The sequence below is a fragment of the Pinus tabuliformis genome, chromosome 7 (assembly GCF_031772625.1).
Source record: "Pinus tabuliformis cultivar Carrire ecotype Pingquan chromosome 7, CPIR1, whole genome shotgun sequence".
Taxonomy (NCBI): domain Eukaryota; kingdom Viridiplantae; phylum Streptophyta; class Pinopsida; order Pinales; family Pinaceae; genus Pinus; species Pinus tabuliformis.
In genome coordinates, this window is record NC_142293.1 from 942160755 (window position 1) to 942186234 (window position 25480).

Here is a 25480-nt window from a genome sequence, read left to right on the forward strand (position 1 = left end):
CACTATTTTCTCGGTCTTCAAGTCTTGCAATCCCAAGAGGGTATTTTCCTTTCCCAGTCCAAGTATGCTTGTGATATTCTTCGTCATTTTCACATGGAAGACTGTAAGCCAGCCCCTTCTCCCTTTCAGTCTGGAGTCAAACTTTCAGTCTCTTGTACTTCTCCTGAAGTTGATGCTACCTTATACCGTCAACTTGTCGGAAAACTCTTGTATTTAACCCATACTCGTCCTGATCTTTCCTTTGTTGTTGGCCTTGTTGCTCGTTTTATGCAAAACCCCCGTGAAAGTCATTGGAAAGCAGCTAAAAGAATACTTCGTTATGTTCGAGGTACAGTACAGTTTGGGATTCATTACAGTGCCAAAGCAGCTCCTCTGTTAGTTGGTTTCACTGATTCTGATTGGGCTGGTGACCCTGATGATCGGAAGTCTACTGCCGGTTATGTCTTCACTCTTGGTTCAGGACCTATTACATGGGCTTGTAAGAAACAGGCTGCCATTTCTCTTTCGTCAGCAGAAGCAGAGTATCGTGGTGCCGTGGAAGCTAGTAAGGAAGCCTTGTGGCTTCGTCAGATCCTATCAGAGTTTGGCTTTGAGCAGCAGCATCCAACCACACTTTGGTGTGATAATCAAAGTGCCATTCAGCTATGCAAAGATCCAGTCCAGCATCAGCGCAGCAAACACATTGAACTACACATGCACTTCATCAGAAAGCTCATTCATGACCATGTTCTTGAAGTGCAATATTGTCCAACAGATGATCAGGTTGCAGACATCTTCACAAAGGCTCTCACAGAGGCGAAGTTCACTAAACTTCGATATATGCTTGGAGTTCAGGAAGTTGTCACTAAGGGGGGATAGGCTCTAGTGCCTCCTTCCTTCTCCTATTGTGTCATATTTGTAAATCCTTCAATCCTATCCCAAGTTGTTCTTAAGGGGGGATGTTAGGATATTCCGACACATAGGATATAGTTAAGTTCAACTTGGTCTAGTATAGAGTTAGGTTAGAGTTAGGTAAAGTGTGTTTCTTTACCGTTGTACATTTTGTAACTTACAATCTGACGGTCACGATATGTAGTGATCCGACGGTTCACTCTCACCTCGGTATTACCGACACTTGATCCGTGGCTTGACACCCGATTGGTCCATGAGTTCTATTTAAAGCGCATGGAGGGTCATTGTTCGGGTAATCCATGCATGAGAGAAGCTTATGTAAATTTTCATTCTTTGATTAATAAATTGCCTGTAGTACCCACGTTGGGACAGGCCGTGGACTGTTTCCCTCCTTGCACTCTGAGGGTTTTAACCACGTCAAAAATACTGGTGTATTGATTTGAGATCTGGTTGTGAGCGGTGTCCTGTTGGTATTCTTTCTGTGGAACTTACCCTGTAAATTCCTACAAAATACATGAGCCTTAATTGATTTTTTTGAATTTTTTACCAAGGGTCCCCACTTACCTAGTGTTATTGCTAATATTAAAGAAAGAGGGGGGTTGTTGGTGGACACAACAGGTGGTGATATTAGAATGTCGTAGAGTGAGTAGAGTGAGCAGAGACAAAGTGTTGCGTGGGCTAAGGAATGAAGAGAACAAAGCTGATATTAGGTAGAGTGGCTACCAATGACAACAAACATTGAGTTCATATTTGAGTGCGGGTTGGAGCCTGCATACAGGAAGTTGGTGCTTCCATCTCCAGTGGGTGCTTGAGAAGGCTTGGGGGTTGGTGCCTCTTGCAAGTTGGTGCTTGCATAAATCCAAGGAGTTGCAAGTTGGTTCTTGCAACAAATCTGTGAAGTTGGGGCTTCACATGGTGCTCTTGGTAAGCTGGACATGTGTCTACAAAAAGGAGGGAGTTAGTGCTTCCTACTAGTGGGTGCTAGCAAACAATCAAAGGGATTCAGTGCTTCCTATTAGTGGTGGTTCACAAAACAGATTGATGTAATAGAGTAGGTGCTCTTATTTTACATTAATAACAACAACAAACTTTGGTGGTTTTTTCTCGAAAGGGTTTCCACGTAAAACCTTTGTGTTCATGTGTTTGTTGCTCATGATATGTATGCTTGTATGGTGATATGGATGTTATTATGGTCGTTAATGGTTGCTCTCATATAATGGATGCCAAGTTTGAATGAGGAAAAATAAATTGGCTTAAAAGTAAAAATTAACCTTAATACTAATTCACCCCCCCTCTCAGTATTAACATTGTTTCCAACACTAGCTGGTTTTGTGTAGCCTATTCCGATTCTATAATGGAAATGGGAGGTTATTTCCATGGACTTAATTACCAGTTTGTCGAGGACATCGAAGCAACATTCATGGTTGTGGTTGACAAGTTGAGTAAGGCAACTTGCTTCATTACAGTGAAGGCTACTAATTCAACTAGTGAGGTAGCTCAATTCTTCATTAGGGAGATAGTGAGGTTGCATGGTGTTCCTAAGAAGATCATATTAGACAGAGATGCCAAGTTCACTTCCATTTTTTGGAAGGAGTTGTTTGCAGGATTAGGGACAGAGTTGGCCTTCAGTGCAAATTATTATTCGTATACAGATGGACAAATAGAGAGGGTTAATGTTATGCAACTAGCTCACAAAATAAAATAAAAATATAGATCAACGAATAAAAAATTAGCCCCTTCGAGGGGGCAACCTCATTTATGTTATATAAATAAACAATTCTTGGATGATACAAATGATAAGACCTCCTTGGTATATATAGGAGTCTAAGGGGTCACAATATAATCAGAGCCCACATAACAATAATAATGTTAGGGCACAACAATAACAATAGTGGGCTTCTATGGGGCACAACAATAACAACATGGGGTATACATGGGCACAACAATAACAATAGGGGGCTACACTAACAATAACAATGAGGGGAATAGACTAGTATTATAGGGACCTAACATGCCCCTCCCCTTAAAAAAAGTGTTGTCCTCAATGCTTGAGTAGTTATGGATGCTTTTGTATAAAATTCTCATCCTCCCATGTGGACTATTCAATGGGTAAGTTCTTCCACTTAATGAGATCTCTTAAATTAATTGATTATGTAGTTTTTAGGTTCTTGTTTCCGTGAATGCTTCTCAAATATGATTTTTCCTTCTTCGTCAAGTTTTGGCAACATTATTTGAACTAGGAGCTTGTCACTGATAACCTACTTTAAGCATGAAACATGGAAAACTGTTGGGTGATCATTTATTATCCTTATTAGCTTGCTTGAGGGACATTTGTTTGTATCGTTGTAGCCGTAAAAATATCGAGTCACGTACATCAAAACTTCTTGCACTGTGATATTGATCTATCTGTTGTTTCATTCTATTTTGCGCTAGAGTGAGGTTATCCTTTAAGGGTTGGAGAACTTTTTGTTGATGCTCAATGTGATCTTCCACTGCTGAGCCTTAGAAATTTCTCTTAAATATGATGTGATGGATGGTGGATGATATCCATATAGTGCCATAAATGGGGTCATTTTTGTTGCAATATGGAAGGAAGTATTATACCACCATTCAGCTATAGGTAACCACTTGACCCAGTGTGTTCTTTGTCAGATACAAAGCAACGAAGATATCCTTCCAAACATTTGTTCACTATCTCAGTTTGCCCGTCAGATTGAGGATGATAAGATAATTTATGAGCTAATTGAGTACCAAGACCAAAAAATAATTTCGTCCAAAAATTTCCAATGAAAATGGGATCTTTGTCACTTACAATAATCTTTGGGTTTCCATGTAGCTTTTGAATTGTTTCCATAAATGCAGTAGCAACTGTACTCGCTTTAAAAGGATGAGATAATGTCCAAAAGTGTGCACACTTGGTAAGTCTATCAACTACCACCATGATGACATTCTTTCCTTCAGACTTGAGTAAACATATGATAAAATCCATTAAGACCTCCTCCCAACGTTGACTTGGAATGGCTAAAGGTTGTAACAAACCCGAGGTCTTAATTGTCTCAACTTTATTTTCTTGGCAAACCAAACATTCTGCCACAAACTTCTGCATATCAGATTTAAGGTCATCCCAAAAAAATTACTTCTTGACCCTGTGGTAGGTTTTTAAAAATCCCGAGTGCCCTCCTAAAGGGGAGGTGTGAAATTCCAAAATAATCTTTTGCTTGAGTTAGGAATTCTTAAAAAGATATAAGTGATCTTTGTACCATAATGAATCATTTTTCCAACGAAATGTATCAGATGTACTAGGATCTTGTTGCAAATTTTGAATGAGTGTCCACACCTCTTTCTCATTCTTCCATTCATCCCTTGCTTCAGTTATCCAATTAGGTTGGATAATAGAAATGGAAAAAAGCAATGCATCCACATCCTCATACCTTCTTGACAGTGCATTTGCAAAAACATTTTGCTTCCCTTTTTTGTAGATGTTTTCAAAGTCATAACCCAACATCTTTGTGACCCATTTTCGCTACTCTTCTGAAAATAATATTTGTTCCAAAAAGTATTTAAGACTATCATGATATGGTTTTACCTTGAAGTGTCTTCCCATTAGGTAAGGTCATCATTGCTTTAGTGCATGTAGTATTGCCCCAACATTTCCTTCTCATAAATAGGTTTATGTAAATACTTTCCTTTGATTTGATGACTTTCAAAAGAAATGGGTTTTCCTTCTTGCATTAAAACAATTCCAATTCCATTTCTTGAGGCATCACATTCCACAATAAAGGTTTCTGTGAAGTCTGGTGTAGCTAAGACCGGTGCTTGGCACATTGCCTCTTTAAGCCATTCAAAGGCCTTATTTGCTTCTAGATTCCAGGAAAATGCATCTTTCTTCAGTAATGTTGTTAGAAGTGTTGCTATTCTCCCATAATTCTCAACAAATTTATGATAATACCCTGTCAAAACGAGAAATCCTTGAAGATGCTTTATGGTTGTGGGGATTTTCCATTCCTTAATGGTTTTAATTTTGTTAGGGTCTACCTTGAGACCCTCATGAGATACAACATGACCCAAATATTCCACCTCCTGTACTCCAAATAAATATTTGTAGGTTTTTGCATATAATTTATTCTCCTCCAATAGTTTGAGCACCCTGTCAACATATTGAACATGATGCTTCCAATACTTGCTATAGGAAGGGTTTGAAAATACTAAGGAAGAGTTTTAAAATGGAATTCATCAAACCTTGAAATGCGGAAGGTACATTAGTAAGGCCAAAAGGCATGACCACAAATTCATAATGACCCTCATGAGTTATGAATGTTGTTTTCGAAATATCTTTAGTATTCATTCTAATTTGATGATATGCTGAACGAAGATCCAACTTGGTGAAGTAAATTGCTCCATGTAATTCATCCAACAATTCATCAATGACATGAATAGGAAATTTATCTTTAATAGTGTGTTTGTTGAGCTCCCTATAATATGGACAGATACGCCATGATCCATCCTTCTTGTGCACCAATACTACTGATATCTGTAAGGTTTGATGTTTGGTGGAACACTTCTTGGAATCAAATGAGTAGCATGATCCTGATCACGAATAGGTGGGAGGCCTTTGGGAGTCTCAAATATCTTGGAATGATTGTCCAAGGCTTTTTGGAGATATGGAGAAATAGACGATTTCGGTGTTTGAACCTCTAGTGAGCATAATTGTGTAATTACGCCAAGTTGTTATTTCTTTAGAAGCTTTTTCATGCCATTAGAGTTGATTATCTTTCCTAGTTTCCCTGTGATACCCCTTAATTCAACTTCCTTTCCTTCCCAAAAAAAAAACCAAAAAAAATTCTTAAAAATTAAAAGCTATCATCCCCAATGATTGTAACCATTGAACTCCTAGAACAACATCAGCGCCACCCATTGGAATGGAAAGCATTGGAATATTCAATACATATTCCCCCATGGTTAGCTTGATATTATGGAACTTTCTAGGGAAATTTATAATTCTTCCATTTGCAACCATCACTTGACACTCTGGTGTTGGATATAGGAAGAAATTCAATTCCTTGGCTATCCTACAATGAATAAAATCATGGGTACTACCCGAATCAATCGGAACTATTACCTTTTTCCTCTTGATATATCCTTCTATCTTGAGAGTTTGAGGAGTGGTAATTTCAGCCAATGCATTACAAGATATGGTTGGATTTATTTCTTATTTATCTAGGGTTGGTTCCTGGTATATCCTCATCTTTTGATGTTTCTTGTCCCTTTTCTTCCTCCTCTTCACAATCTATGTAGGATAATTTCTTCTCGGCACACTTATGAACTTTAGTGTATTTGTTATCACAACTATAACAAATCCCTTTTTCTCCTTTTTCCTCTAATTTTTGCGGTGTCAACTTTGTGGGTTGTGGAAGACTAGGAGCAAGAACACTTCCATCTTTATAGTTGTGAGTGGTAGACTTCCTTGTTGCCATAATTTTTCTTTCAACTTTTCTTCCATCCTGAATGCCTTCTCCAATGAATCAGGTTCCTAAAGGCGAACCTCATGTTGAATGTTATCTTTTAAATTCCCTATGAAACATCAATCCTATGCTCCTCTGGAATATCAATTAATTCAATTTTTTGAAGTCTTCAATGTGCTCTGTCATTGAACCCTTTTGTTTGAGATTTATCAATTGGCTAAGGAAGGTGTTGCTCTTTGTATCTTCATAATGTGCTATCATTTCCTCCGTAAAAATTGACCAAGTGACAAGTGGTTTACAAGAACAAAGCCATCTATACCATATGTATCTTTTGTGAGGGCTGCACATCATGTAGATCAAAATATTTCTCCATATGTAGTATCCTTGTTACCAGATCCTTACCATCAAACTTCATCATATCTATCGAATGTGGTCGTTCTTAAACCCCACAATGGAGTCTCTAAAATCATAATTCATATTCCTTGTGTTCTCATAATGGTTTTCATGGATTACCTTGTCACCGCTAGGAAGCCTTTTTTGCAACAACTTTGTCAACCCTTCCAATTTGAAATTCATCACATTCATGTATACTTTAAAAACCTCCATGTTTCATTTTATACCATCCATGTCATGTTTTAAGCTATCCATGTCATATTTGGTTTCTCTTTGTGAGAAATAAATTTGTTGCACTTGGTCCCGTAATTTTGATATATCATGTTGCAATTATTCCTCGTCATGTGTCATAGGAGAGATTTCTGAGGGCTTAATGGGTGTATAATTATTTTGTTTGGGAGGCATTTTAGAACTAAATACTAATATCTATGCTTCAATATGCCCTTTGAATCACTTCAAATTGGTTTTCCAAACAAATGTTATGAAAAATTAAAAAAAATACACACCTTTTTCTTGATTTTTAGGAGCTTGATATTGAAAATGTTGTATCTCTGTAATTTCGAATCTCCAAGGTCTGAAATTTTGTCTTGTGGTATCGCTCTAAGTCTTCCTTCCAACCCCACAAATCAAACTGATATTTGATTCTTCAAGAAAGTGTTATGCCCAATCTACCACAATGACCTGATTATCGACTAGTTCAACAGAGCGAACTTGTACAGAGTGCCACATGTCACTATTTCAACCTTCGGCCCTGAAAATGATACACAAAAACCTACATTTCGTGGACTTTCAACCAATTTTTATGAAATTCAAATTTGATGCTTGGATAAAAATATATCACGATTTTCCATAGGTCACCTGTTTGAGATTGAATTCTGAAGCCTGTAAAAACAATAACTTCCTCGGATCATATCTCCGAAAATATAGCCAACCAAGATCTATAATTTGTATGATAAGTTCACCAATATTTAGACTCTATGTAGTTATAATTTCAGCTTATGAAGCCTCATAGAAAAAACGTTATAGAGAAAATTCCAAGATGACATATTTGAAGAAGCGAAACCCTAGAATCCAAAGCTTTGATACTAAATTTTATGCAACCAGCTCACAAAATAAAATAAAAGATAGATCAATGACTTAAAAATTAGCCACTTCAAGGGGGAAATCTCCTTTAAATTACATAAATGAACAATTCTTGGATGATATAAATGATAAGACCTCCTTGGAATATAATAAGTTTAAGGGGTCACAATATAATCAAAGCCTACATAATAATAACAATGTAAGGGCACAACGATAACAATAGTGGGCTTCTATGAGGCACAAAAATAACAACATGGGGGAAACATGTGCACAACAACAACAATAGGGGGCTACAGTAACAATAACAATAAGGGGAATTCACTATTATTATAAGGACCTAACAGTTAACACGATTCTTGAGGACATGTTGAGGATGTATGTCATGCATCAACACTAGAAGTGGGAGGAGTATCTTCCACTGGTAGAGTTTGAATATAATAAGGTGTATCAGGAATCCTTGAGGATGAGTCCATTTGAGGCGCTTTATGGGCAGAGTTTTAATACTCTTATCATATCGAGTGATCCAATGAAAAAAGTGTTGATTGGGCCGGATATGTTGACTGAGATGGAGTAGGAGATGCAGATTATTAAGAGGAATTTAAAGGCAACACATGACAAGCAAAAGAGTTATGCAAACCAGCATAGAGAATTCAAGGAGTTTCAGGTTGGGGAGAATGTGTACTTGCATATCAAGCCCAAGAGGAGCTCCTTGAGGATTGGGTAATGTGCCAAGTTGGCACCTCAGTATTGTGGGCCTTTTGAGATCCTTGAGAGGATTGGACCAATGGTCTACATACTTGCAATGCCACCAACGGTGAAATTCCATGATGTTTTCCATGTTTCATTTCTTAAGAGATATGTCTAGGATGTTGATCTTGTGATTGATTGGTCTGTATTGCAGGTGGAACCAAAGGGAGAGTTCCAGCCAAAGCCATAGTGCATTTTGCAGTGGAGACAACTCATGCTTCAAAATAAAGCAATCAAGAAAGTCAAAGTACAGTGGAAGCACTTTGGGCTCGATGAAGCTACATGGGAGATGGTTGATCAAATGCAGGCTTTGTATCCTTATTTATTTGATAGTAGAGAATATGTCTTTGATATATGTGTTTGGTTTTATATTTATATGTGCATGTGTATTGCAAATACTGCAATGAGTTGTGTTATAAAGCTCGAATAACCAGTACGTTGTAAATACTACATTGAGTTGTCTTATAAAGCTCCAATATACAATATGTTGTTCATGGTTTCAGCAGTTTGGTATGATGTAAATGTTGCAACAAGCTGTGTTATAAATCTCCATTACACAATATGTTGTTAATGGTTTTAGATGTTTGGTATGATGTAAATGTTGCATCAAGCTATGTTATAAAGCTCCATGGGAAACATGTTTTTCTAGTTATAAGTGGCATTGAACACTGATGATGGTGTTCCCCCAAGGGGGAGGGGTTTGTAACAACCCCTGGTTGATTTTCTATGTAAATAAAATAAGACCAAGGTCATGGGACACGTATTCCAAGCTAAATGTTGGGCAAACCATTATAATGGACATCAATTTGTGGATTAATCAATAACTATGGAAATTCGAAATAGGGAAAATTTTAAGGATGGGAATTTATCTTAAATTTTAGAAACCTTGGCGAATCTCACTAGTCCATAATATGCAATCTGTAGAATGTTTGGAGATATATTTGTAAAAATATTCAAATTTCTAATAATTTTATGTAGTCTCTATATAAATTTATGGCGATTTTTAGGGTAAAATAATTTCATACTATAAAATTTCGGCGAATCATTTTTAGAAAAAAATGGAAATTAGCGAATCTTTTTTTTTTTTTTTAAGTATAGAAAATTAGCCCACCTGCAAATATTAGCCCCTAAAATTTTCCCTGCTTTAGCAAAGCATTCACAAAGGAAAAGAGATAATAAATGGCATTTAATTATGAAAATAAAGGAAAATAGGAGAAAAGCAAGGTGAAGAGACACAAAATTGCATGCAAGAGAAATTAGAGGGAAAATGGAGGAAAATGAAGAAAAAAAGGACATCAATGATAAAAAAAATCTTTAGAGAAACAATTGCTAGCTTTTGACAGTTTTGTGGTGGAGCTCTAGTTTATTCTCTCATACTCTTGCACACTTAGAGCATTTTGGGATTCACTTGTATTGGAGAAACAAAATAAAGGAAAGCAAGGAAGCACAAGGAAATTGTTGGATCAACGACTACAACTAGATTGATTTGCATGTAACATGTTACATGTATGATCTCCTTGTTGGTTTTTGAATGCATGGTATATGCAATTGATTCTCTGGTTATGTACTGTCATTAGTATGGAAATTTTCATGGACTGACAGTGGTTTCAACCTTGCCTTGCCAATGTTGGTTATGCGTTATATTATTTCCACAATTGGTCTTGGAATAATTTTTTTGGGGTCTAGGGAAACGCCCCAGAATTTGTTTTCTAAGCAATTTTGCGCATGGTTTTCACACATGGTTTTTGGCATGATGGTTTTATGCCCATAGTATGTTGTAGATTCGGTCAAGGTAACTACAATTATGTTATAATCCAGGGTTAATGTATCGTGGTTTATGATTTCTTTGACATGTATATATATGTATTGTCACATTGAAAGAAATATAATAAAAAATCAATCTGGTAGCCCCGATTTTGGGATCAAGGGGAAATCTTTGTGTATAGTTGTTTTATGTTCTTTCCATTGTATATTTTTTTTGTTTTAAGAATTCATTTGTAGGTAATTTCTATATAGGGTTAAAACCTACAACCAATTCTTGGATAGCCATGGTGTTGTGGGTTTTCCACTTATTTTTCTGATTGGTTCTCAAGTTCCCTGTGATTGTGAGTTGGAACAACTCTCTGGAAACACTAGAACACCTTGGGTTGAGTTACTAGTTCCTGAAACCTGCAAGTTAGGACAAATGCACTGGAGCCTTGTGGGTTGAGTTACTAGTCCCTGGAGCCGCTGGTGGAACAAACGCTCTGGAGCCCTAATTTAGTTGTGGGTTGAGTTATTAGTTCCTAGAGCCCTTGACAACTTGGTAGAGACCGCTATGCCTGATGTTAGTGATTTCTGGACCATATAGATGAGATCCTTGTGGTTGAGAGTTGAGGTGGTTTGGCCTCTGGAAACAATGGTTGGTTTTGTTTTGGTTTAACTCTTATGATCCCACATTCATGCTTAGAATATGGTGTGAGGGTGATTGCCTGAAAGATATATTTGGTTCAGCCTAATTTATGGTCAGGTGGTACGTGGAATTCCCTGACTTGATTGGCATTTTCATATGTTAATAAGAATTATTTCCCTATTGTGATCTATGAGCAATTGTACTGGTTATCATGTTGACATTATGGCTGATTTTCCATGGTTTCTGTTATGGTTATTTGTTGGTTATATGATGTATTCTATCTATGTCTCTTAACATGTTTTGATAAGTCATTGAATGGTTGATGAATGCATGGGATAACAATTGTTATTCCAGCTCGCTAAAGAGGGCATAAAACCTTCTTGGTGATTCTCAGATGAAGTTAAGATCCCTATGATCAGATATGCATTCATGACCTGTAGCTTACATGTTAATCACATGTTTGATGAAATGTCTATAATGTACTAGACACACACTATAATGTACTAGACACACACTGTTTATGTTATCATTAAGGTTTTGTATGGCTAGCCTTGTTATCATGTTATTTATGATTCTAGATAGTTATAGGTATTTTTGGGCACTAATCTAGAGGCTAGCCTAGAAAGGTGGCTCAGATCTCGAGACCGCTGGCACTGAACTAAGGAATTTCATTCATAACTGCACATAGGCATGCCTATGTGTGTGGTTGAGACCTCATAACTGCATTGATTATGTGTTGTTCATGAGGTTGGGGAGTTTCCCTTGTAAAAAGAGCTCGAGCTCATGGAATGGCCATCTAGGGTGGTTTACAGGATCCTGAGTGGTCAGTAGTCCTTGATGGATGTATGGGAGTTGCCAGTGTGTCAGCTCCACTTCCATAACTAGATCTTGGAGGTCAGGTCATTTCATAGTAACTCTCAGTTCATGTTTACCCTAGCGAGCTTGTAGAAATGGGTAAATGTGGGAGGAGGCCATTACAGGGCTTGGGGCATATTAGGTCTTACTATGGTATAAATAATGTAAATTTAAATAATAATAACACATCATAAATAATGATTAATTAGTAATTTGTTAATGAAGAGGTATGTCCCTAAAGGACATGACTGTTCATAAAGGAACATCTGCATGGGTTATATAAGCAGGGCCCTCACTCTCATTTGTAACATCATTCTCATTCATCCTTTTTAATATATATTCTTGTATCTTCAATGGATATCTACATATTCTGAGTCTTTTGGAGTGTTTAACATGTTATAACGAACCTTGTTCGTAACATTGGTATCAAAGTTGTTCGATCCTCTCGTCGCATAACTGTTGTACAAAGTTGTGTTCTCTAATCTAGGTCTTTGAACGCCAAATTCGTCAACATTGTTACCATTGAAGCGTTTCGCTACAAGAATTTGAAGTTTCTCCAAATTGCCATTTAGGCCTTTGGACATTTAATAATAATAATAATAATCTAAAAAAATTATAAAAAAATCAATATATATTGGAAAAAATAAAAATAAAAAATTAGAAATATTTAAAAAAAGGAGATTAAAAAATATATAGAAAATAATATATTAAAAAAAAAGAAATCAAAGATTGAGAAAGGGAGCTATATATGTTAAAAAAAGATAAAATATATATATATATATATTAAAAAGAAAAATAAATTATAAATATATATATATATAAGTTATATATGTATATGTGAGAAAAGAAAAAAGAAAAAAAGAAGTTGCATAACAATCGTCCAACAGTAGCCACCCAAGCTACCACAACTCTACAAACGCTCTTCTGACAAAAAAAACAGTCTCGTCCTCCGACTGCTCAAGCCACTAATCGGGTCACTCAAGCCACCCATTGGGCCACTGTCTCTCTGCCACCCTCGACATTGCTCAACACCACTGCCATTCGACAACTTACTGGAATACTGACATCACCCTTCATTCCACCGGCCCTAATCACAACCATGTTATTCACAACCCATAGTCGAGTTTCTGCAAGAAACCGTCGATTTTGCGAAAAAACAATCACCACTTTTTGCAGATAACCTTTCACCTGTCGACCACATCTATCTGCTACACACCCAGTTTGCTAACCGCCAAAGACTTCAACCATCAATACAACCATCAATACATTCTAATTTTGTTTGTCGCTGCTCTTTCTAATACAACCATACGAGATCCATACCATCGCTGCTGCTCTATCTGCTACAACCGTCATCAACAAGCAATCCAGCACTGCCATCTAGATTGCCCTTGCTAGCAATCACTACTACCACTCCTCGTGCATAGAATTTTGATTATAAGGCAAACGTAGAAGGGAAAATTTTTGGTCAAATCTCCCAAAGCAACACATGGAGTCGCATCCGAAGAGACAAGACGCTACAAGTCAAAAAAAAATATAGAAGAAATTAAATTACTGCCTAGAATCTATTATTGGAGACCTATAACTAATTAATGGAAAGTGATAGATAAATAAAGTGAGGAAAATAAATTTTATTAAATAATAATAAAGTTCCATTCAATTAAAAATAAAAATTACTAGCAAAATTAAACAGGTAAATAAAAAGAGTTAAATACCTTTTAAAAGGGGAAAATTTGTGTTTTTTTTTTTAAATTCGTGAAACATATTGCCATAGTTGAATAAAAAAAGAAGAAGAAGTAGTTTAAAGCAAAAAGGGAAAAGGTTTGCCGAAAGAGTATAGAGTATTAATTGAAATATATATATATAAAAACAAAGAAAAAAGAATTGGAAAAGAAATATATTATATAAAAAAAACCGTTAAGGAAAAAAGAATACTAAGGTTCAAGGTTATAAAAAGAAGAGAATACTAATATTTATTATAGAAATTAGGAAGGGGTTACCTTAAAAACCTTAAATTTCATCCGGAAAAAGAAAAATGGAGACCAATAATGAAAGATTTCCTAATACCTTTAGTAAATGTATTAGTACTAAAATTGAAGGATCACTCGCAGGAAGAGAAATTATAATCTCTATCAGTCCTATTGAAGAGAATAATTATGTTAGTCCTAAATGTGCTAACCAATTAGTGATTCTTGAATCGAATATAATTGAAACAAATTTCGTTGACACAAGTGACAAACAATACAACATAAATAACCTACAACTAAGTATTGGGGATTATACTTTTATTTCACAATTCATGATGTAAACCTTATTTTTTGATGACAGTGACATTGTTTTGGGCTCACCCTGGATGGAAAATCTAGGGTCCTTTATCCTAAATACGAAAAATAAGTTTTTGACATTTTCCCACAAAAAGAAAAAATAACGCTACAAGATGTTACTTTGAAGCTAGATTTAATGACGCCAAAAGATATACAAGAAATCTCAAAAGTAATTCTTCAAGAAAGTCAAAAAGCGATACAAAATGTGCAGAGGGAAGTTGACAAAATCATCGTTGACAAAAAAGAAAAAAATTACTCATCTTAAGGACGATAGTGAGAAATTACTCACTCAAATTAAGAAACTTAAAAATGATAAGCAATCATTGAAAATAAATTAGAAGAACTCATCACGAAAGATGTATCGAAGTCGCTAGATGTAACCATCCAAATTGAATATAAGAGAATGAATACCGATCCAGTCAAAATCACAACTCAAAAAGATGACAAACTAGTTGAAGGAAAAACATATTCAAATGTTGCAATTCAAATGCTGAAAAATCCAAATGAAGATTTTGTAACCAACTCAACGACATCAGTGTTTGAAGTAAATCAGGAAGTTGTCGCACACAAGATAAAGGAAAATCAAACCATAAGAATTCCCTATCGACATTTAAATCACAAGAGCAGACAACTCAAATAATCTGCATATTTGTGTCACTCAGATAAAAAACAACGAACTTTTGTTTCGAAAACTACTAATGTCAGTGCAATTCAGTCTTGTGATAAAAGTTCACACGAAGTATCCAACCACTGCAAGATTCCACAAAATATTAACTTAGGATGGTCATGTCCATTCTCAGTTCAACAATTTGATTTATCACTCCAAGGATCATATCAACTTGTACCAACAAAGATGACGATGTTGAGGCGAGAAGACATTCGAAATAGAAAAAGAGATAAATCCTTTTCATCAACAAGCTTTGAGGATAAATTTTTTTGAGGAGGAAAGCAATGTTATGAATAAAACATAGATATAAATAATAAAAAATCATAAATAATGATTAATTAGTAATTTGTTAATGAAGAGGTATGTCCCTAAAGGACACGACCGTTCATAGAGGGACACTCTGCCTAGGGTATATAAGTAGGTCCTCACTCTCATTTGTAACACCATTCTCATTCACACATTTTAATATATATTTTTGTATCTTCAATGGATATCAACATATTGTTTAACTTGCTATAATGAACCTTGTTCGTAACACCCTATCCAAGCAACATGGGGAATCTTAACTAGAGGACTAATAAGCAAGATAGTATAAATTCTCCACTAATTCACCAAAGCATGATACAATAATGGAGTGGGGATCCAATCTCTTTAGGAATCTATAAGTATAATAGTAACCAAAAAGTAATTGAAGACGAACTCAGACCTTGTTGAAAATAACAACAAGAAATGCTAAAAATAGCATTGTTAAAAATATCATTTCAGGATATACTCCAACTTTGTTGGAAATAGCAAAAAATAGAAATGCTAAAAATAGCATTGCTATAAATAGAATTTTAGGATATATTCCAATTTTGATTTGTCCTTGAATCAAAATTGAGAATTAAAATTCGAATTTAGTCTCACTAGCTGTTTGAAAAATAATTAATTAATTCATCTTGAGCTAATTAGTTGGAGAAATTCAAACATGAAGTCTTTGTGAAGACATGAAACAATTATCCCTTTGATTGAGGAAGTTATACCTTAATTAAGGAGATAAGGATGAGTTGTATTTGAGTTGTAATTAGTTACCTCAGTTAACTAAGTTAAGTCTAGTTAAATTAGTTCCAAATAGTTGGAAGAACTAATTGCGAGTTCAGTCAGTTAATGCATGCATGCATGCAACTAGTGTTCTCCAGATAACTAAATATTCTCTCATAAATAACTCATGCATGTCAGTTTAGACAGAGACCCAGTTGAGATTAAAGACAGGGACATTGTACTATCAGTTGAAGGAATTTTCCTATAATGGAAACTCATCCATGCAAAAGGAATTAACTCCTTCAGGATTGCGCAGTTATTTTAGAGGTCAGTGTTGTGTGTAAGGTGAGAATCACACAGGTGGCAGCTGGAGGACCTAGGCGAAACTGTACAAGGAAATAGGAGGCTTGGAGGACTGAAGGAAGGCATATGTGTTGTCTATTCTGTCTATGAGCAGTAGTGAGGGATTGTACTGAGAGTTGGATAGCTTGAGAGCTAAAGCTTTGTGTAATCCTGAGATATTTCCACTTGTATGATAATACAGATAGCGTTGTTTTTAGACGAGGCTTTCCCCAGAGTATTCTTCTATGTTTCATGTGTGCTTGAATCTTCTTCTCTGTTATATGCGTTCCGATTGATCTTGCTCAAAATCGATTAAGCTTCTGCAAGTTTGATTGTAGAAGTAGATTAAGTATTTTGCTTTAGTACATTGCATTATCGAGTTAATCTACAGTCAGATTTTCTACATAGATCTCAGAGGTAGATTTGTAGAGAATTTGCAGGAAATTCTACATGGTATCATAGCTAACTGATCTATAGAGAAATTTCTACATGGTATTGGAGCAAAGGTGATCAAAGTGGAGAACAATATACAAAGAAGGGAGAAGTTCGAAGTTTCAAGTTCTTGATTGTAGGTACATAATCAATTTCTTATCACAAAGTTCACAAATGGCGTTCAATGGCTTGAGACTCGAGTATGCCCTAGATAGCAACTAAAATTACATAGCCTGGAACGATCAGATGGAAGCTGTATTAGAGGATAACGGTTTGAAGGACTTCATTGATCAAGAAGTCCCCAAGCCAGCAGCAGCTAATGCCCAAGAATTGGCAAAATGGAAGAAATGTGTGGCGAGAGCGAGGAGGATTCTTCTGGAGGGAGTTCGAGACCATATTGTCTCGAGTCTCCATAGGAAGGAGACTCTGTTTTCAATGTGGAAGACATTGAAGGATCTATATCAAAACAACAATGACTAGAGGAAGCTGGCGCTGAAAGACAAGCTTCGGAAAATCAAGTGTGAAAAGGGCGACACGATCTCTACATATCTCAACAAGCTCACCACCTGTAGAGATGAGCTTGGAAGTGTAGGAATCATGACAATCGATGATGACATGGTGAGTCTTGCTCTCTTCGGTCTTCCTAAGAGCTGGCATAGCTACCAGGACTCAGTGAATGGAAGAGATAAATTGCCAGATTGGGAACGACTGTGGTCAGATCTGATGCAGGAGGAGATTAGGAGGAGCACTAGAGATGGTTCTTCATCCAAGGAGGATGAAGAAAATCAAGCCTTAGCCAGTAAGGCAAGGAAAGGGAAGGAGAAGGATTCTCATTCCAAATCAAGTTCTTCCCATGGTGGGAAGAAGATTGAAAAATCTAAAGTGAGATGCTTTAATTGTCATGAGGTGGGCCATTATGCAACTAATTGTCCAGTGAAGAAATCCAAGAAGGGATCCTCGGAAGGATCTGAAGGTGAGGCATTGGCCTCTTAGTTCGAATTGGATTTTACCCTTATCGCATGCATGGTTTCATTGATGATGGGTTTTGGTTGGTTTCTTGACAGTGGAGCCTCATTCCACATGACCGCCGATAAGAGTTTGTTCAGTACCTTGGAGGAGAAAGACCTCAAGATGCGCATAGAGATGGGCGATGATGGAAAGTATCGTGTTTCAGGTGAAGATACGGTTGTGTTTCAGAGGGAGCATGGAGCTCCTATCACCTTGACTGATGTGAAGTAGGTGCCTGGACTAAAGAAAAACTTGGTATCGATCACAATGTTGGAGGACAAAGGCTACGATGTTGTCTTCACTATGGGAAAGGTTTTCCTTAGACACATCACCATGAGACAAGTGAAGCAGATGGGTTCATGAGTCAAGAACCTGTATGCTTTTGAGGTTCAAGATGCATGCAAAGCCTTGAGGAGCAAGGCAAATGTTGGAGACTTGATGGTTGAGAGGGAGAGTACATTACCTCTCAACATGCAATGCCAGAATAAGTCTTAGACAATTGTGGAGGAGGCATCCACTCATGTAGAGACCTCCAGTAGGGGGAAATTTCGAGCCAAGTGGGTAGAGGGATCACATGCAGTGATACCTCCAGGTGTGAGGTGGGGCGATGTGAAGTGATAGTCCCAAGAAGGCTGAAATAGGGGCAGGATCCTTGAGGTACCCAACCTATTTGATTATACCTTGCTACGAGAGCCCCGACGAGGAGTAGCAGGACTGGCTAAGTGGGTAGAGACAGATGCAGATGGAGCGGCAGAGGGAGCTTCAACATCAGAGGATGTTTCTAGCCCAATAGGGAGGTCAGTTGGGAGATCAGTTACTTACTTCTCAGTAACTGAGTTGCAATGCAACAGTGGGCAACACGATGTAACATGATGAGAGGAGGTGCAGTGCGGATGCATGCTGGGAGATAGGACCAGCAGCAGCACGGATGCAGCAGGAGGAATCAATGTGATTGATGTAGTCAGAGATCAAAGTGACAGAGGCTAGAGCAGTTAGATACTGAAGAGCACAGAGGTGCAGAGTTTTCAGTCGACAAAGGCAATAACAGTCAGAGACTTTGATGATAGAGGCATCATGCTGATTCAGGTTGTATATTTTGTTTTGTTTTTGGAGTTACTGCAACAATAACACTTAAGAGAAGTGTTGCATGCAGAACATTCCAAAGGTTCAGGATCGAGTTCGAGTTGAATGCCTTTCTTGTTGAGAGGGAGTGTTGAAAATAACAACAAGAAATGCTAAAAATAACATTGCTATAAATAACAGTTCAGGATATACACCAACTCTGTTGGAAATAGCAAAAAACAGAAATGCTAAAAATAACATTGCTATAAATAGAATTTCTGGATATATTCCAATTTTGATTTGTCCTTGAATCAAAATTGAGAATTAAAATTCGAATTTAGTCTCACTAGCTGTTTGAAAAATAATTAATTAATTCATCTTGACTTAATTAGTTGGAGAAATTCAAACATGAAGTCTTTGTGAAGACATGCAACAATTATCCCTTTGATTGAGGAAGTTATCCCTTAATTAAGGAGATAAGGATGAGTTGTAAATTTGAGTTGTAATTAGTTATATTAGTTAACTGAGTTAAGTCGAGTTAAATTAGTTCCAAACAGTTGGAGGAACTAATTGTGAGTTCAGTCAGTTAATGCATGCATGCATGCAACTAGTGTTCTCCAAATAACTAAATATTCTCTCATAAATAACTCATGCATGTCAGTTCAGACAGAGACCCAATTGAGATTAAAGTAGGGACATTGTACTATCAGTTGGAGGAATTTTCCTATAAAGGAAACTCATCCATGCAGAAGGAATTAACTCCTTTAGGATTGCGCAGTTATTTCAGAGGTCAGTGTTGTGTGTGAGGTGAGAATCACACAGGTGGCAGCTGGAGGACCTAGGAGAAATTCAAACATGAAGTCTTTGTGAAGACATGCAACAATTATCCCTTTGATTGAGGAAGTTATCCCTTAATTAAGGAGATAAGGATGAGTTGTATTTGAGTTGTAATTAGTTAGATTAGTTAACAGAGTTAAGTCGAGTTAAATTAGTTCCAAACAGTTGGAGGAACTAATTGTGAGTTTAGTGAGTTAATGCATGCATGCATGCAACTAGTGTTCTCCAAATAACTGAATATTCTCTCATAAATAACTCATGCATGTCAGTTCAGACAGAGACCCAATTGAGATTAAATATAGGGACATTGTACTATCAGTTGGAGGAATTTTCCTATAAAGGAAACTCATCCATGCATAAGGAATTAACTCCTTTAGGATTGCGCAGTTATTTCAGAGGTCAGTGTTGTGGGTGAGGTGAGAATCACACAGGTGGCAGCTGGAGGACCTAGGAGAAATTACGCAAGGAAATAGGAGGCTTGGAGGACTGAAGGAAGGCATATGTGTTGTCTATTCTGTCTATGAGCAGCAACGAGGGATTGTACTGAGAGCTGGATAGCTTGAGAGCTAAAGCTTTGTATAATCCTGAGATATTTCCACTTGTATGATAATACAGATAGCGAGGTTTTTAGCTAAGGCTTTCCCCAGAGTATTCTTATGTGTTTCATGTGTAATTGAATCTTCTTCTTTGTTATATGTGTTTTGATTGATCTTGCTCAAAATTGATTAAGCTTCTGCAAGTTTGATTGTAGAAGTAGATTAAGTATTTTGCTTTAGTACATTGCATTATTGAGTTAATCTCCTGTTAGATTTTCTACATAGATCTCAGAGGTAGATTTGTAGAGAATTTGCAGGAAATTCTACAGACCTTTTTCAGTGTTGGTACCTGAGTTATATTTATATTACTCAAATGTGGTGAGCTAAGCCCTTCAATCGAAGATAAATTTCAAGGCTTTACTTCCCAAACTCCTTGGATGAGAATTCTCATACTTGATTGTTATCTTTTGGTCTGATTAGAGTTCGAGTTCAATGGGATGAGTTGGAAAACCATTTTTAAATATCCAACAACACATTGTAAGTAGCCAAGAAGACATAATTCCTCATTTTTATTAAGTGTGCTAGGCAGATGATTCCGTAAGATTAAATCTACCACATACAATATGTTGGCACATTATAGGCTACACATATTGATCATGATGTAAATATAAAGATGTAATCATTACTTCTTGTTAGAGTTGAAACTTATTGCGTACTAAAAATTTTCTCCATTTGAAATATCCATTCACAGGATTATTACCATTGAACTTTCTCATCTCTATCGGGGATGAAGTAGTTATTTGGCCTAAAGCCAAAGTCATGATTACATGGATTTTGGTGTAATGAATACTCCCACAGTTGGGACTTAGTCCTCCCATTCTCTTGATGTGTTCTCAAGATGTGATTGGAACTTAATCCTTATGTTCTCCTTATCCTCTTATCGAGGAGGATAATTGATGAGAAGTGGACTTGCTAGTTTTTTTATGGTGTCCTGCTTTGTCTCTTATAAATACTCCTCATATGCCATGTTTGTCTTGAGTTCTTAAGTCGTCATTACATGTTAGGTTTGTTTTTGAGATCTTACAAATCCGCTTTGTTGCTTGTCTTGATATTTTCAACAAATTTCTTGAGTTCAAAAAGAGTCTTGATTGGTTCTACTTGCAATATTTTAGAGCTCAACCTTCTTCACCATTATAGTTCCCATAGTGGTGAATTTCCCTTTTACTTGGGATAAGAAAAATTTCCAATCATCATTTTCATGTGTCATGGATAAATCTTTCAAAGCTTCAACAAGAGTAACATTTTTCTTATTACATATGGACATGATGGCCAAACACTTAGTTATGACCATTGGGAATAAGATTTGCTATATGAATGTGAGTCAAATCTCCCTACACTTTAAAGAGTCACCCAAATGGTTGAAGAAAACCTTCTAACAATATATTCTACTTGATTTTATATTTCCAAAAGTTTTTAAATCACCTCAATTATACATTTTGATTAATAATTATGTCAATTTTAAGATCACATTCATTTTAAGCCCTTCGTTTGGGCATTTCTCTATGGATCAATTTTGTACTTGATGTATCACAAAAATCTTTGCTCTGGTGAGTACGAATATTTGGTTTATAAAATCCCAATGTCCGCTTCATAATGTCAAGGGTTTCACTAAATTCAAAAAATTCAATCAAAAGTTCAATTCACTATCTTAGAACTTTGATTTTGGGGCCTTTTAGCAAGCGAACTTGAATGCATTACCAATATTCATTTTTTTGGATTTGCCTTTGAAATTTTGACCCAAAACATCACGACTTGTCTTCTTTACAATGTCATAGGTGACATAGTTTGGACCTCATAATCTTCCAATATGATTGTTTTATCAACACCACATATTTAAGCCCTAACTTGTAGATCTTATAACTCTAAAAATAAAGAGGATTAAATTTTGAAAATTTGATGGAACATACATTGTTATTTCTTTTTTCCAACCATGCAATTTTCACAGGAATCTAATGTCTTAAAAAAATTGTAGCAAAAATCGTAAAATGACTCTTTTGAACAAGGAAAATTAAGAATTATTTACTATGATAAAAAATGTGATCAAACAATAAACTAAACATATAAGTCATCAATTCAATAATAACATACTTAAACAAAATAAATATCTCTCTCTTTATATATATAATTCTTACTTAATATATTAATCATAAAAATAAAATAATTATTCAAAAATCTTTATATATAAGAAACATTAAGAACTAGAAAACAATAACAACCTTACATAAGTATAAATAATGTAATACTAATCTAAAATATGAATTAAACCTCAACAATTTAAAAAAATAAACACTTAAACCTAAACCTCTATTCCATGTTGAAATATATTAAATCCCTTTCCAATATAAAATTAAACAATTATAATTATTATAAAATCAAACCAATATAATTATAATAAAATATAATAATTATAATTATAAACCATAACAACTTTATATAACTATAAATTGTGATACGAATATAAAATACTAATTAAATCTTAACAAATATCTAATTCAAAATTATTTCTATTTCACATATATATAGAAATCACACTCGGAGCAAGTCTCATGTGTACATATCCATGCTAAAGATTAGATCACACGAACCAAACTTCCCCACCTAACTATTAGATCACATCCTTATATATATAAATTCCTTATATATATATAAAACATAAAAATTATAAAATAATAAAAACTTTATATAATTATCAATAAGATAATACTAATATAAAATATGAATTCAACCTTTAAATTTTTTAGTAGAGTTTAGGCTTCTGTGATCCATATCAAGTTTACAAAAAATATTTTTGGGTGAAAAATATTTTTTGTAAATTTTAAATGATGTCTCATGTGATCTTCGCCGAAAAATATTTTTTGTAAACTTTAAATTTTTTCCTATAAATAATTCAAAACCATCTCTAATCTATATTAAATTCCTTTTCAACATAAAATCAAACAATTCACAAATATATCAATTATCAAACAATTCACCAATATATCGATTATGAGTGAAACATCTTATTCCTTAATCACCACTCGTGTATTTGTTATTAATTATCCTAATACTAAAATTTTTGCTTTTTATGTGTAATAACTTGGAAAATGGTTGATTTTATATATATATATATATATATTATAAAGAGAGGTTGACATCATCTTAAATGTGAGATTGGCGGGCAGAAAGTTCCTAAAAAAATTTGAAGAGAGAATTTGCATTTTGGTGGAGACGGAATGATACATAGAGTGTGCAGCCTATGAAGATAAGATCAATGAATTTGCTAGCCTACTCATAACAATCCAATCCGACATTAAAAATAATGAAAATAACTTATGGTGGTTAATTTTCTTTATGCCTTACGCTGTTCAACCTTGTGGACATCATTAAAATTTGCCATTTCAATATTATAAATAATCATTCATTAAAATTTGCCATTTCAATATTATAAATTAAAAATTACCACGTAGACTTCCACTTAAAATGCATTAATATTTCAAATTTCGAATATCATTTCTTTGGGGTGGCCTCAGCTACTATCGCGGAGTTATTGCCGCTCATGCAAATTCCCTCCAAACACCTACAAAAACTTCAAATTGAAGGGTTTAATTTCAATTGCGACCTCAAAATGCGAGATTGAAGGGTTTCGAGAATCTTGGCGAGCTCAAAACCCGAGGTTCAGTACAATCATCTTATGCGAATTGAAAGCCATGGAGAGCTTGATAAGCCTAGTAAACAGAGTACAGACTGTTTGTACTTTGCTGGGAGACGATGGAGTTGATAACACACTGCCAACGCTCTGGCTATCTCTCCCTTCTATTGTGGTCGTCGGAGGACAGGTCTGTTCTTGCCTTTTTAGGTGGTTTACAGGGTAGTTACGTCGTATGGCCGTTTTTTCAAATATTTAAACGTTTTACCGTCCTTGCAATGGTGAATTAGGCAGAGTTTTAAGTTGAAGAGAGTAAAATTTATAATATTGTTTTTCGTTGCAACTTATTTATGGTTGGTCAATATCTATAGCAGTCATTTCTGGAACGATTTAAGCACTTTATTGTAAATGCCATGGAAAATTAGGAAGAATATAAGGAAGCCTTTAAATTTATGATAACAAATTGTCATTATAGCTTATTTATGGTGAATAACTTTGATAATCTTCTTTTTAAAAGTATCTAAATACTTTACCCTCGATGCTGTAGTCAATTACGAAAATTTTGAAGTGAGAAGATTTTAGATAATGTGATTATCTCCCAAAGATTTATGAACATATGTTATAATTTTGTTTTTAGTTGCAACTTATTTATTGTCAATATCTATAGCTGCCATTTCTTGAACGATTTAAGCACTTTATTGTAAATGCCGTGGAAAATTAGGAAGAATACAAGGAAGCCTTTAAATTTATGATAAAAAATTGTCATTGTAGCTTATTTCTGGTGACTAACTTTGATAATCTTCTTTTTAAAAGTATTTAAACACTTTACCGTCGATTGTGTAGTCAATTACGAAAATTTTGAAGTTAGAAGATTTCAAATTCATAATAAATGTTTGTCCTGGTACCTTGTTTGATAGCGAACAACTTTATTAATCATTTTAAAAAACTATTTAAGCACTTTACTGTCAATGTTGGGCAAATTATGAAGAATTTCAAGTTGAAGGCTATAAATTTGTAATAATATTTGTCATTGTAGCTTATTTACGGTGACTAATTTCAATAGTAAAATTTTAAAACTTTTTAGACACTTTGCTGCCAATGCGGTGGTAAATTATGAAGACTTTAAAGTTGAAGACTGTAAATGTTTGTCGTTGTACCTTATTCATTGTGACTAACTTCAGTAGTCATTTCTTAAAACTGTTTACTTACTCTTCTCCCAACGCGTGGTATTTAAAGAGTCTAAGATAGAACACATGGTATTTAAAGAGTCTAAGATAGAACACAATAAATTTGTAATACGTCTTTGTTATTGTCACTCACTCATGTTGAATATCTCTATTTGATGTAATATCAGTGATTGTAGGCTGATATTAGTATTTTTAGCTTGATCATGGCAAATTCATGGTATAAATATTAGCATGGTATGTCGATCACAGTAGTCATCAACATTTGTAGGTTGTTTGTGGTAAATATTGACTGACACAGGCTACTTTTGAAGTTCTGATAAATATCTAGAATCGTAGGTTGTTCTTGGTAAGTATATTCAATTGTAGGTTGTTTGTAGTCAATGTCATGGATCGACATACTAGAGATTTTGAGGTATTACTGGCTATACTTGGTAAATTTTATGTTTAGAGTTAATACCATGGTTTAAAAATCTATAATTATAAAGCGTGGACGACAAGCTAATTGGATTGGTGAATTGGACTGGTTATATGCCTTTCTGTTGTGAATATGAGTCAAGGTG

At 35.3% G+C, this 25480-nt stretch overlaps 1 protein-coding gene across 1 annotated transcript in view; it reads left to right on the top strand.

Annotated features, from left to right (window-relative positions):
• The first annotated feature begins 23612 nt into the window (after positions 1–23612).
• LOC149250737 (dynamin-related protein 5A-like) overlaps positions 23613–25480 on the top strand; it is a 216811-nt gene continuing 214943 nt past the window's right edge. The window contains exon 1 of the mRNA XM_089459224.1: positions 23613–23923. Coding sequence (XP_089315350.1) covers positions 23795–23923 — 129 coding nt within the window. The 5' untranslated portion in view covers positions 23613–23794. The remainder of the gene's footprint in view (positions 23924–25480) is intronic.